This window comes from Arthrobotrys flagrans (assembly GCF_004000055.1).
Source record: "Arthrobotrys flagrans strain CBS H-5679 chromosome Unknown unitig_15, whole genome shotgun sequence".
Taxonomy (NCBI): Eukaryota; Fungi; Ascomycota; class Orbiliomycetes; order Orbiliales; family Orbiliaceae; genus Arthrobotrys; species Arthrobotrys flagrans.
Window position 1 is genome coordinate 1165177 of NW_027137545.1, and position 13422 is coordinate 1178598.

At 47.5% G+C, this 13422-nt stretch overlaps 5 protein-coding genes across 5 annotated transcripts; 2 read left to right on the plus strand and 3 right to left on the minus strand.

Annotated features, from left to right (window-relative positions):
• Nucleotides 1-1811: 1811 nt before the first annotated feature.
• DFL_000294 (uncharacterized protein) lies at nucleotides 1812-3257 on the minus strand (the record flags this gene model as incomplete). The annotated part of the gene is made up of 4 exons (XM_067631799.1): nucleotides 1812-2659; nucleotides 2722-2944; nucleotides 3029-3161; nucleotides 3223-3257. 4 exons carry the CDS (start codon nucleotides 3255-3257, stop codon nucleotides 1812-1814), a joined length of 1239 nt encoding a protein of 412 aa, XP_067494822.1.
• A 1591-nt stretch (nucleotides 3258-4848) lies between these two features.
• Nucleotides 4849-6559, plus strand: DFL_000295 (uncharacterized protein; the record flags this gene model as incomplete). Its single annotated transcript, XM_067631810.1, has 3 exons — nucleotides 4849-5715; nucleotides 6000-6113; nucleotides 6176-6559. 3 exons carry the CDS (start codon nucleotides 4849-4851, stop codon nucleotides 6557-6559), a joined length of 1365 nt encoding a protein of 454 aa, XP_067494823.1.
• A 217-nt stretch (nucleotides 6560-6776) lies between these two features.
• On the minus strand, nucleotides 6777-9498 carry DFL_000296 (uncharacterized protein; the record flags this gene model as incomplete). The annotated part of the gene is made up of 4 exons (XM_067631821.1): nucleotides 6777-8601; nucleotides 8673-9001; nucleotides 9079-9305; nucleotides 9372-9498. 4 exons carry the CDS (start codon nucleotides 9496-9498, stop codon nucleotides 6777-6779), a joined length of 2508 nt encoding a protein of 835 aa, XP_067494824.1.
• Nucleotides 9499-9849: 351 nt separating this feature from the next.
• Nucleotides 9850-10674, plus strand: DFL_000297 (uncharacterized protein; the record flags this gene model as incomplete). Its single annotated transcript, XM_067631832.1, has 4 exons — nucleotides 9850-9890; nucleotides 9982-10387; nucleotides 10559-10585; nucleotides 10645-10674. The coding sequence occupies 4 exons, from the start codon at nucleotides 9850-9852 to the stop codon at nucleotides 10672-10674; spliced, it is 504 nt and encodes a 167-aa protein (XP_067494825.1).
• Nucleotides 10675-11900: 1226 nt separating this feature from the next.
• DFL_000298 (uncharacterized protein) lies at nucleotides 11901-12875 on the minus strand (the record flags this gene model as incomplete). The annotated part of the gene is made up of 1 exon (XM_067631844.1): nucleotides 11901-12875. One exon carries the CDS (start codon nucleotides 12873-12875, stop codon nucleotides 11901-11903), a length of 975 nt encoding a protein of 324 aa, XP_067494826.1.
• Between the last annotated feature and the right edge of the window lie 547 nt (nucleotides 12876-13422).

Genomic DNA, 13422 nt, shown 5'->3' on the forward strand with positions numbered 1-13422 from the left:
AGGGGCTATCAATGATTGGTGCGATACTTTTCACCTTTAATCCGGTTAAAACATCCAAGACTAATATAGCACCGAGTACTCGAGTGCAGATTTGCCTGCTAGCCACTCGCCATCGGGTGAATATATAGGTAGCGATCTGAGATCGGATTCGCTTTTTGAGAGAGCACCGGTCTTGAGGTCGCAGGTAGTTATACCTATACCGCTAAACCAGAATACGATGTCGTCATCACTGTCGTCCTCATCACTATCGTCTTCAGGATAACGACGGGAGCAGATTATCAAGCTTTGTCCGTTTGATGTGAAAGCTATTGAAAGAATTTCGTCCCCCTCAAAATCAATAGTTTGTAGCAAGCACCCCCAATTTGTTGGTACCTGGGGCCCTTCCAGTATCCAATCGAGATGCGAAGAGAAAAACATTCGTCTAATCAGGCAGTTTTCAGGGGAGAAGAGCAAAGCGGAGTGATAGACTTGGAGCGGTAACTTGGCGATAATCTCATAGTTAGACCGAATAAATCTTTTGATGTCGTAAAGGAGCTTGGAAATTTCACCCCCAGATTCCGTCTAACGAAGGATAGGCGGACAGATATTAGAAATTCTTCTATAAATATAGCCTTAAGGTTCTTTGCTTCTTACCGACGCTGCTGATATATATACAGCTGATTCTAACTCGAGAATCGCGCCTATGTTGTAAAAATATATTCCTAAAATGCTCGTTGCTTCTAACCATTCCAAAATATATTCCCGAAAAAAGATGTGGATCTCTCAAGTGACCACACCAAGCTTGTTGAATCGTGTTGGCACATACCTAGACACCTAGATGCCCAGGATCTCGAGACTAAGTAGTCTAGACATTTAAATTCTTCTTGAAAATATGTATATTTTAGGGTAGCTTTATGGACATAACCGTCATAGCGAATAATTTGGGAAGTTTAAATTCAAAATCATGGAAATCTTTATAAATTCAGGCGTTTGACTTTGCTGCACAGCTATAACTCCTAGTCATGTAACTCGACCCCATGGTGCACCGGCTAGCCCTGATATATAATATTCCTCGGTTGAGCGTTATCCTCGCTCTCTTATACTATCTGCTTCGGATACTACCCCAGAATGAATGGGTAGATCCTCTGGGGTTTTCGTTGCGCTGCTATCATATTAGGCCAGCTGCTTGCTCTCACGGTATACGCGGTAACAACGGACGAAGCTATATATCTTGGCCTTAGATTATAAAGTTTCGAGATACTCGGAAGATCTTTGAATTTCGGGAACGAGACCACGGAATACGATACCGATATCAGCTATCGTTTGGTAACATGTTGACCCGACTACTCGAGTAGCCAATAGGGACGGTTAACTATAAGTTCTATTACTGCGCCTTGGATTCCTACGTACGCCGAGCTGTAGCTCCCTACTGTTGACGCATGGTTGAGCTAACTAGAGCTCTGGCGCCTATTGTATGTCCATGAATTGGAGATTTGCAAGGCTTTCACTACTGTTGCTTACCCATGGCGATTGGCCTGGCTGGCTAGCATGACAGTCAAACTTACATCCATGCTGGTATGCATAACCTACTTGTAAGTCTACGGGCAAACGTTGGGGTACCCTACCGCTGGGGTATTAGAGGTTAAATTCTACTGAGCTTTCGTCTCAAAAAAAGGTTATTGGCTCGAGGTTTAGTCGCCGACCCCGACAAACTTACTGAGTATTTGATATTCTATGGCCATGACAATCTAAAATACTATCAAGCCGTACCATAAACTCATCACTTTTATATACAATCCATAACCTCAAATCTGCTTCCCAAACACACCAAATTAAGCCTTCTCCGCAGTCTCCAAAACTTTCTCAACCCCCTCTACCGCCGCCTTTTCTTCTTCCTTCGACAATTCCGGCACCAACCTCGCCGCCCTTCCCAGCATCTCCCGACTCGCTTCCCGGCTTTGTTGCTGCAACACCATATCCACGACTACCAAAGCCGCCATGGCCTCTACGATCGGAATAGCTCTGGGGACAACACTAGGATCGTGTCTACCTTTTGCCTCCAACGTCCCCGGTTCACCGGTATAGCTGGCTGTCTGCTGCGCGATACTGATAGTCGCAGGACTCTTGAAAGCCACTTTGAAGTAGATATTCTCTCCATTTGTAATACCTCCCTGAATACCACCAGAGTAATTCGTCGCTGTCGCTAAGGATAGCGGCTTCGTAGGGTGAGGGATGAACATATCATTATGCTTCGATCCAGGGATTTCAGTTCCTTTGAACCCGGATCCAACTTCAAATCCCTTCGTAGCCGGTATCGATAACATCGCATGTGCCAACTTGGCCTCAATCTTGTCGAAACAAGGTTCTCCCAGCCCTGCCGGTACATTCCTGATAACGCATGTAACGGTACCACCTATCGAGTCCTTCTTGTCTCTGTATTCTGCGATCAAATCCGCCATTTTTCCGGAGGCAACGGCGTCCGGACATCTGACGGGTAGGAAGGAGTCGACTTTTTCGCGGGTGATGGTGGAGAGGAGGGAGTGGAAGGCTGGGTCGGAGGTGGGGGTTGCTTCGGGGTCGAAGAGGTGGATAGGGCCGACGGAGGAAACGAAGGCGACGATTTCGATGTTATGGGAGAGACGGAGGTATTTTTCGGCGATGGCACCGGCGGCGACACGGCCTATAACCGCTATCAGCTGGTTTGAACTATGGAAGAGTAGGAAAATAAAAGGTGGTAAATACCAATTGTCTCACGAGCGCTACTCCTTCCACCTCCGCTACGAGCTTTCACACCATACTTCTGTAAATAAGTCCAATCGGCATGACTAGGACGCGGGTAGATGTCCATCTCGCTATAATCCTTGGGTCTTTGGTCTTCATTCCTAACCAACATGCCAATTGGCGTTCCCAATGTTACACCATACTCGGTTCCGGACTGGATCTGTACCAAATCCTTCTCATCTCTCTATATATCCCGTAGACGAAGACCGTTAGCCGCGATTTCCATGGAATGCGTACGGGTAACATTGCGGAGTGGGTGGGCACGAACGGGGGTGCTAAGGGCGCTTTGGCCCGGTCTTCGCCGAGTCATCTGAGGCTGGATGTCTGCCTCCGTCAGTTCCATTCCGGGTGGAACGCCATCGACGATGCAGCCTACGGACTTGCAGTGGGATTCACCGTAGCTGTGGTTGAGTCACCGGGGTGTTAGCAGGGGACCAGCTTGAGCTCCAGCGAAGAACATACGTGGTGACCCTGAAAAGCGTCCCAAAAGTCGACATGGTGGCGAAGTATGCAGTCTGGTATGTTCGAATCCCTACAATCGTATTATATAAAGTGTAATGCCGAAACGAAGTGGTGAAGATGGGATTTTAATAGACGGGGCCCTGTGGAATGTCTGTTGGATATTTTCTTTGGGGAAAAGCGCCGCTTATAAGAAACACCTGCAGGCCGACAACGGCACCCCTCCAATTATGGTCACAAGCGACGTCCGACTAATCTTCAACAGCCTATTACTCATGACACAAAGGCTAGAACAAATTTCCGACAACGGGATCCTGTTCGGTGGAGTGTTTGGTTCGTACTAATGTAGATTTTAGGCTGGTTCCTTTCGAAATAGCGTCATGAACACGCTCGAGCGATTCCCCCATACAAATTGGCGTCCACAACACCAGTAAACCTTCGCCGCTGGTAGACATCCAACGAGGATATCCTTACAAGGCTAAAACCGAAAAATTGGCTGGAGCCCGTTGTTTTGGATGAAGTCAAGTACGGACCTTAGCAAAGGGTGTTTTTTTAATTTTTCAATTATCACAAGAAAATAAAATAAAACAAAACAAAATATTCTTCAAGTGCAGTTTAAAATATCGATTCATAAGATATTATTGAAGCATGTCGCGCGCTTTCACTCGACCTTATAAATTATAGATGATGACTGTTGTTCGCAGTCGCATTTGGTTTACAAGATAAGTTGTCCGCCTTTGGTCTGCAAGCACCGTGAAGAGAGCAAGCACAACCGTTGGATCCTTTCTATAGCTACACGCCGCCGCTGGAGAGCCAATTACTATAGCATCCGATCGAACAATTCGTATTAACACCGACTACGGCGGATTGGACTTACGAGTAGGTACGCTAGTAACTAAGAGATGCCGGCGCCCCTGTCCTACATCTAATGTACATATATCCCGATTTGATTCTATATCTCTGGATCGGAAATAGGTTTATATCAGAACGGTTATATGCCAGCCAAATTTTGAAGAAATTAGGCACTATCATATCTGATATGCGTCGTAAATTTTAAAAGACCAGAATTGCGCTTCTTTGATACCAGACCGGTTAACGAGGGGCCTTATGGGTACTCTGTACGCTTGGAACGGTCCAACAAGAGAAAATGCTTTGCACCTGGTGGCGGTCTAGTTCACGAGACAACTTTGCATCATTAAAACGGCATATTTTTTAGTAAATCTGAACCCGCCGATATCTTCACTGCATTATCATTCTCAGCTTGAACATTACGATCGTCCTAAAACGATGCCACTTAGTCTCGTTGACCTGCTGCACGAATAACGTATTACAGTGTGTCCGGAGACACAATTGTACAACGGAGATCCCCTCAACTGAAATTAAAACTTGTGAATGTCAGAAGGGGGAAACGTATATTTCTTTTAGAGAACGATCTTTATGATTTTTTTTTTTTTTTTAAATTTTTAAATTTTTGAAAAAAGAAAAAAAAGAAAAAAAAAAGAGGGAATAGCAACGAACCAAGCCACCTGTTGCATTTCGACTCCCCTTGCGTTGCCTCCAAAACCACAAAATTCCAATCCATTCTTGCCTATCATCCAAACTTCGACCTTCGACCTCACCATCACGACCATGTCCCCCTCCCGGGGCCTCCCCCGCCTTGTCACCTTCACCCGCCGCTACTCCACTCACACCCCCTCGAACGCAGAACCGAAAACACCCATTCAACTCCTCCGCCTCTCCCCCCACCGCCTACACATCTACCGCTCCACCTCCACAAACCCCTTCTTCAACCTCAGCGCCGAAGACTACCTCCTCCGCCATTCCCCCCCCACCTCGACCATCCTCTTCACCTACACCAATTCCCCCTCCATAATCCTCGGCCGCAACCAAAACATCTGGTCGGAAGTAAACATCCCACTGCTCCATTCCCCGGAATACGATTATGTAAAGTTGGTAAGGAGACGAAGCGGTGGTGGAACAGTATACCATGATTTTGGGAATTTATGTTGGAGTGTGATTATGCCACGGAAGAGCTTCGATAGGGATTTTTATGCGAATGTCGTTGTCAAAGCACTTCATTCGCTAGGGGTGGAGACAGCAACAGTCAACGGACGACACGATATAATCCTCCGCTCCACCACCCGCTCCGGAAAGCAAAATATCGACAAAAAAGTCTCAGGTTCGGCATATAAAATCATTAGAGAAAGATCGTACCACCACGCTACCTTACTACTCAACTCAAACCTTACGAACATCTCCTCGCTGTTAAAAAGCCCATTAAAAGAATATATTTCTACGAAGGGGGTAGAAAGCGTTAGAAGCGAGGTTGCAAACATTGGAGTTGATAAGGAAAAATTGGTGGAGAAGATTGAAGAGGAGTTTTTGGAGGCCAATGGGTGGAAAGAGGGAGAGGAAGAGGTGGGGAGGGTGGAGTTGGAGGAGGAGGAGACGGTGAAGGGGAGGGAGTATATCAGGGAGGGGATGGTGGAGATGATGGTTAGTTTTTCCCTTTCCCCTTATTTATCTCCATCTTTTATATTGGTGGATTTCTTTGTTTTTTGGGAGGTTTATTACAAGGAGTCTTTTTGCTTGCTTGCTGCGATACCATGGTTTATTATGGGACGCAGCAACAGTTTTTATATTCCCTTTGTCACAAACCACCATGTACCCATACTTCAAACCAATGCAATCTTCTTCACCGGCGTAAACCATACTATCCGTGATAAGAAAAGAACATCCTCTGACGTGAACCCTGAACCCCAAAATACATAAATATCTAGTCCCAAAAATGGCTCTACTCCCAAACCCCCCAATTCACACTATCCCTCCCACCTTCGACACCCCTCCCCGAACTCCCCGGCCTCCCCGGTTTTCAACCAGTCCTTCCCGATCACGTAAGTCCCCCCCGAATGATCCTCCCAAACCACCTCCCATATCATGCTAATGTGAGAAAAAGTCCAAACTAACCCTCCTCACCACCTCCTCCCTCCTCCAAAACATCCAACTCTCAACCTCCCCGGACCCATCCTTCTCATTCGTCCAATCCCAAGAATCGCATATTCGTCTTTTACACACCCCCTTCAACGGCCCGCTGATAAACAAGAAGTTGCAAGAAATAAATTCTCTGCCGGAGGAGGTTAAACGTGATTTGGGTAGGTGGTTAGAAGTTGCCGTGGGGGGGTGGAGGGGTGAGGAAAAGGTGGATTTATGGAGGGATGCCGAGGGGGGGAAGACGATGAGGGCGAGGGCTGTGGAGAGGGAGGATGGGAGGAGGAAGAGGGCGAGGGCTGCGGAGAGGGAGGAGAAGCCTGTGGTTTCCGAGCAGGTAGAGAATTCATAACCACCACGCAAGGGGTGTATTATAATAGAATAGAAAATTTTAAACTAGAAATGCATTGCCTTTATCATATTCTTGTCTTTTGGTCTTCGTCTATGCTCCCTCTCTCATGCATGCATCGTAATACAAAAACCCGGATATCCGTATCGAAAAGCAAAAATCCCTCCATCGTGCATCATAAGAAAAACAAGCATCATCGCTATCATCTAAAAGAAACCCCTTAATTAGGAACCGCACCCCCAGACGCCGCCGCAGACCCCTCCCCCTTCTTCCCCACAGCCTCCTTCCTCTTCGCCTTCTTATCCGCCTTCTTCTTCTTCTCCACCACTTTCAACGCCTCTTCGGTTTTCTTATCCCCTCCATACTTGCTCTGCCACTCCCCTTCCTTCTTCAAATCAATCATACTGAACAAATACTCCGCAGCTCCGATCCTATGTCCAACCTTCAAATCCATCTCCCACGTATCCGGAATCCTTCTCAGCGGTGCGTTCAACTGCCTCGCGATCGATTCTGCCGTACCCGGCATGTATGGATAACTCAACGCTGATAACAAATATATCAGGTTCAGGCCGAGGCCGACCACGGCCGCGGTTTTGGCGGGTTCGGCGGCGAAGGTTGAGTTGTCGAGTTTGTTGTCTTGGATGAATTGATTCCCGCGTTGGGCGACGTGCATTAGTGATTCGGTGCCAGCACGGATATGAACGGCCTCGAGTTCTTCGACGTATTCTTTCAACAACTTGTTAACATCCGCTTTGAAGCCGTCGAATGCCGGGTCGCTGCCAGCGGTAGCATAGTCAGGTACGAGACCTTCATACTTGGCAATAGCAAATTTAACAAGCCTGTTGACAAAGTTACCAAGCCTTGCCAACAACTCGCTGTTATTTTTGTAAATGAAATCACGCCAGATGAATTGCGTATCCCCGGTTTCCGGTCGCGACGATAGGAGATAGAACCTCCATACGTCAGGGGGGATGCCGGTTTCTTCGGCGTTGTTTCCAAAGACGCCGACGTTTCGAGATTTCGAGAATTTCCCACCTTCGTATTGGAGGTATTCGGTGGTGGAGATATGGTTCACCATGGTCCATTTATCACCCGTTCCCAATTGCGAAGAAGGGAAGATGACGGAATGGAAAGGGACGTTATCTTTACCCATAAACTGGTAAAGCCTGACGTTTTCGGGGTCTTTCCACCATCGTTCCCATTCTTTCGTGTACGTTGCCGTGATCGAGACGTATCCGATACAAGCGTCGAACCAGACGTACAAAACCTTCTTTTGATAATCTTCAAATCCTTCCTTCGGTAACGGTGTCCCCCATGATAGATCTCGTGTGATAGCTCGCTTTTGAAGACCTTCTTTCAACCAGGATTCTGTGATCATCTTACCGTTACGGGCCCACGCACCCTCGGTAGCAGACTTGTTGAACCATTCTTCTTCTTTCGGTTGGAGCTTGCCGAGTTCGAGGTATATGTGCTTTGTAGGTCGGACGATAGGTGTGGAATTATCGAGCTTGCAACGAGGTTTGAGAAGTTCCATGGGATCGAGCAGAGTACCGCATTTATCACACTGATCACCACGAGCGTCATCATACCCGCATTTAGGACAGGTACCCTCGACATATCGATCGGCAAGGAACCCATTATGCTCTTCGCAATAAAGCTGAGTAATCGAATCTTCGGAAAGATATCCATTCTTATGAAGTTTCAAAAAGATATCCTGTGCGATTTCCGTTTGTTCGGGAGTGGTAGTGCGACCGAAGTGGTCAAACCCAATGTTGAACCATTTGTAAACAGCCTGATGGAGGGCGTTATATTTATCGCAGAGTTCTCGGGGGGTGACTTTTTCTTCGAGGGCTTTGGTTTCGGTGGCAGTGCCGTATTCGTCCGTACCGCAGACGTAGAGACAGTTGTAGTTACGAGCTTTGCAGTAGCGGGAGTAGACGTCGGCGCTGAGGACCGAGCCGATGATGTTGCCGAGGTGGGGGACATTGTTGACGTACGGGAGGGCCGAAGTGATGAGGATGTTTCGCTGGCCGGGGACAGGAAGACTATAATTTAAATATCCTCGTCAGCCAAAATAAAATATATAAGAACAGCGAAGGAGAGGGAGGAGCCATACATCTTCTCACCATCCCCATAAACCTTCATCTCAATTCCACCCTCAACTTTTCTATCAGCGACAGTCCCGACAACAACCGGCTTCTTCGCAACCTTCTCAGCAGTCCCAACAGCCCCCTTGACCGCCTTCGAAGAAGAATTGTCAACGGGTGCAACGGTAGTCATAGTTGCAGCCTTTTGAATCCCCTCGATAGCCCACTCGCTATCCAAAGTCTTTCTCAACCAGGTTTTTAACAGCGGGTGTTTATCAAGAATACTCGGCGAAGCACCGGCTGTAGAATCGTACAGCGTCGAGAAGAGGATGATTTGTGCGGGTGAAACTGCGGCGGTCTACACCAATCCCTCAATATCAGCCACATGCTCCCCATTACCGACATGACAACAAAGGGGGGAGGAAGGAAACATACAATCCCACTCTTCCCCAACAACTTTTCCGCCAAATCCAGCACGGTCTCAAGTTCACTAATCCTCGGCCGTAACACCAACTCCTCCCACTCGATCCAAGCGTCGTCCGGTGCTCTTTCCGCCTTAAACCCGGCTCCACCGACCCGTCCAAGATATCTAACGATGGCGTTTATATCAACGATTTTCACACCTTCTTTTGGTGCTTCTAATGATACGGCGGCGTCCGTTGCTATAAATGTTTCACCACATCGTTAGTGTGTCATCGGATGGATAAAGACTGCCAAAAAAGACATACACTTGCAAAACTGAACCTGGTCGGCCTGAAAAGCGGTAATAGCACAGCAAGCCTTCAGTGCCTGCGCAAACGCGGGAGAACCGCGGGGAGCAACGGTGGGGATGTTGAGTTTGAGGCTTGTCGTCATTTGACAGAGTTATGTCGTCAAGGGGTAGAGATAAGGTGGTGGTGACAAGAGAGATAGAGGTAGGGATGAGAGGGAGTTGTGAAGAGTCAAAAGTTGGTGGTATATACTGTCTTGCCCGTTATGCAGACCAGACCAAGCTACTTTTATCGATAACGAAAATGAAAAAAACGGTGAAGGATTTAACCAAGCTAATTTTAAGTGCTCCCAATGCGATGGACTGATTAAAGGTACATGGTGGGGTACTCCAATGCATCGATCGAGGCGGGGTACTTTGTATATATCATCCCAAAACGGAACTGTTGACAAGGCCATTTCTTTCAAACCCTTTCCATCCCCTCAACAATAATAACAATGACAGACATCCTCGACGCAGTCCTCAACCTCGAGGAAGAGTATGCTCCTCCTTCCCTGCCCCATCAAAGCCAAAATAAAAAATAAAAAAATAAAAAAATAAAAAATAAACCAACTAACAACACATCCCAGCTACTACCACGAAGGCCACGCCGAAGGCCTCCTCGCCGGCGCCACCTCCGGCCGTCTGGAAGGCCGCGCATTCGGCATAGAAAAAGGTTTCGAAAAGTACCTCATCCTGGGAACCATCAAAGGCCGGGCCAAAGTCTGGACTTCCAGAACCTCCCCCTCCTCATCTTCACCACAAAGAATAACAAACCCCCGGTATATAAAACACTTGGAATTACTACAAACGTTATCTACTACACCACCGATAAGGAATGAAGAGGATGATGTCGAGGAGGTCGAGGACAGGATTAGAAGGGGGAAGGCGAAGGTTAAGATTTTGGAGAATACGTTGAGGGAGGGGGTGCCGGTCGATGATGAGGATGATGAGGAAGGAGATGGGAAGAATGTGGTGAAGAAGTCGAGGGAGGGGGTGGCTATATCCGGAGCTACTGGATTGGAAACTGAATTCGAAGACTTTAGGATACGGAGGAATTAGACACACTTTACAAGGAGTTTATTATCTAGTCAGATGGGGATATAGATCTTATAAAGACCATCCCCTCCAGAAGGAAAGTGGAGAGCAGAGTGGCTACGGTCTCAGAAAGTTCAAGCTTTCGTTGGGATAGAGGTAAGCAATCCCCATATTTTATATTACCCTAACCAGATATACTAACTCCCTCTATACAGGTTTATACCGTACAGGCATCTATCCACTGAGGAAGTTCACAAGAATTCTATACCTACTTTACAGGTACTTGAGTACTTCAGTATGTATATAACATCCTATATATTCAATACCATATCGAATCCATTACATCCTTGTTATTATTCTCCCTGTATCCCTTCCAAATTACCCACTTAGCCATACATAGGTAGGTAATCATAACATCACGATCACTACCAAAGTGTCATCTACCATCTCCACAGATTCTCCACGACTACGTTCACACCTACAACCTACGCTCGCAAGAAAAACATTCACGGGGAAAAAAAAAAGACCAACATTTCCCTCGAGCCTCCGACAACATGATGAGGACCTCTAGAGCCAGAGCACGCCAGCACTAAAAAATAATCTCCAAAAGAATAACAAAACTCAAAACAAAACCCCCCCTTAGACACCCTACCAGACACCACCGGTTCCGAAAGTCATTCTACTCAATCACCTTTCCCTCAGATAACCCCCCTTGTATCACACAATTCCAACCGATCCATACCCTCTCCTCCTCCAAACTCCCGTCCACGTGTATGTACACCCCCCGCAGGAAGCTTCAACCAAGCAATGGACAACGACAGAGAATGGAGGAAAAAAGAGCAGTACCACCGATTAAGGAAGAGACTGTGTGAAGAAATGGGGCCATGGTATGCACTTCCCTCCTGCAACAACCCCAAAGGACTACAAAACCGCTCAACTCGCTGGTAAGAAACTTATCCAATCCCCTCCACCCCCAGATCTCCTCAAAGAATGAACCCCCAGTACCAAAGGTTAAGATCGCAGATGAACCCCAGCACGCAACTGAAAGGAACATCCACGAAACCAATGCATACCAAGGAAACCTCGATCTTCAGCAAAAGCAAAAGGAAAATCCAGAGGCGAGGAAGAAAGTAAAGCCTCTTCCATTGGGACGTCCCGGTATGTATCCCCGGCTCAGAGAAGAGAAATCGCATAGGGAAGTAGGAACATACCCGGTCGTAACCCGCAATCAACCAATGCATATCCGAAGGTACCACCAGTTTAGATCATGCAGAGTCACTTATCTTTGAGAGAGGCTTCTTTCGAATAACCAACCAGCACCTGTCGGAGGGAAAGATTGGGGTCCCCACAAAACAAAAAACAAAATAAAGTATAAAGTAAAAAATAAAGAAAGAAAGAAAAAAAAACCCAAGCCGACCCAGAAAAGGAGAGTGAAAAGGGGAGGAATCCCAATACGAGACGTTCCAACCAATTAGTAACGCTGGAAGGAACGCCTGCCCCTCATATAGGGCTTCACCGCAGACTTCATGCGGTCCTCGTAGCGTTGATAAAACGCACGCTCCTTGCCGAGGTCCAGATCACAGGTGCTATGTCGAGCATCCCTGTAGGCGACCGGGATGTACCTTGGGAACGAATCCACCGAGGACAAAGCGGACGGAACATCGACAAGTTCCTCCGGCATTCCATTCTTAGGACCTGCGGAGCTGACGAGGCTCCCCTGAGTTGGGGTCGTTGCAAGAGAAGCGCTGGCCGAAGTAGAAGGCTCGGGCAGCTCAGCCTTCTCGGACAACTCCTCCCATGGCATGACGGGGTCACAAAGGTATCCGGCCGGAATGTTGTCACGGCCATTGACTGGTACCTTATCGTCAAAGCGAACCCCATCTTCGTCACAGTACCATGGGATTTTACCATCGGGAGCGTCCCAGACGAAGCCTTCGAAAGGATTATGAGGTACACCGTCTGATCCGCAATCGGTGTAGCCCGCGGTGAGGAGTCCGTTCGACATCGCCTCGCTTGCAACTGCTGCTCCACGAAGGGTTCCCGACACCTTCAAACCTACGATCCTCCGCATAAGCGTCAGATTCGAGAGAGTGAAGGAGAGGGCTGGCGTGCCCTCCGTGTAGCTAAGGGCCGAACTGGCCGGTTCACGAGGAACAGCGATGGCCGTTGGCTGCGGCTCCGTGGGCTGGAGTTCGGCAGTCCTGGTTCCGAATCGCTTGAAGAGTGTGGTGAAACCACTAGAGATATTCTTCGCAATTGCTTCTCCACCTTTCCAAAGACTCTCAGCAAAGGTCGCGACAGCCGCATCAGTCACCGTATCATGAATTGGTGCTTCGGCTTCTGCGCAAGGGGGAAGACCTGCGAGGACTTGGTCGGAGTAGAAGACGGAATCTTCACCAAAACTCGGCGAGAAGTATAACGAGTTGGTTGACCCAAATGCCTGCATAGATATGATCTTGTTGAAGCCGCTGTTGTCGCTCCTCGGACTTCTTCTGCTCTAACTTGATCTCATCGACTGCTGCCTGTTCTGCTGCTGGTGCTTCAACTCTTTTTCTTTATTTGGTATGCATCAATTTATTCCGATATATTGCCCATTTCTTTCAATTATTTTTATTTTTATGTTTATTTTTATTTTTTGAATTCCGGGAAGGAAAGTGATTCCGTGGGGACCTTCGATCTATGCCGTCTTTTTGTTAGACCGAGCAGCATACTGAAGAGTGTCAATGATATCGCAGACATCAAGTAGATTATGTCCACCCTCAAATCGTGTTATAGGCACGCACTTTGATACGACAGTACGTCGAATTGGCCAATCAATAGCCTTAGACATCCATGCTCAGACATTACTCTAGCAAGCAGACAGATAAATCAACATCTATATCTCTAGTCTCGAAACAAGCCACAACACTAGCGGACATCCACAGATTGTTGGAAAGTATGTGTTGCATGATGTTGGAATTTCCCATTGCAGCAGCTTATCGATAAGAAGCTAG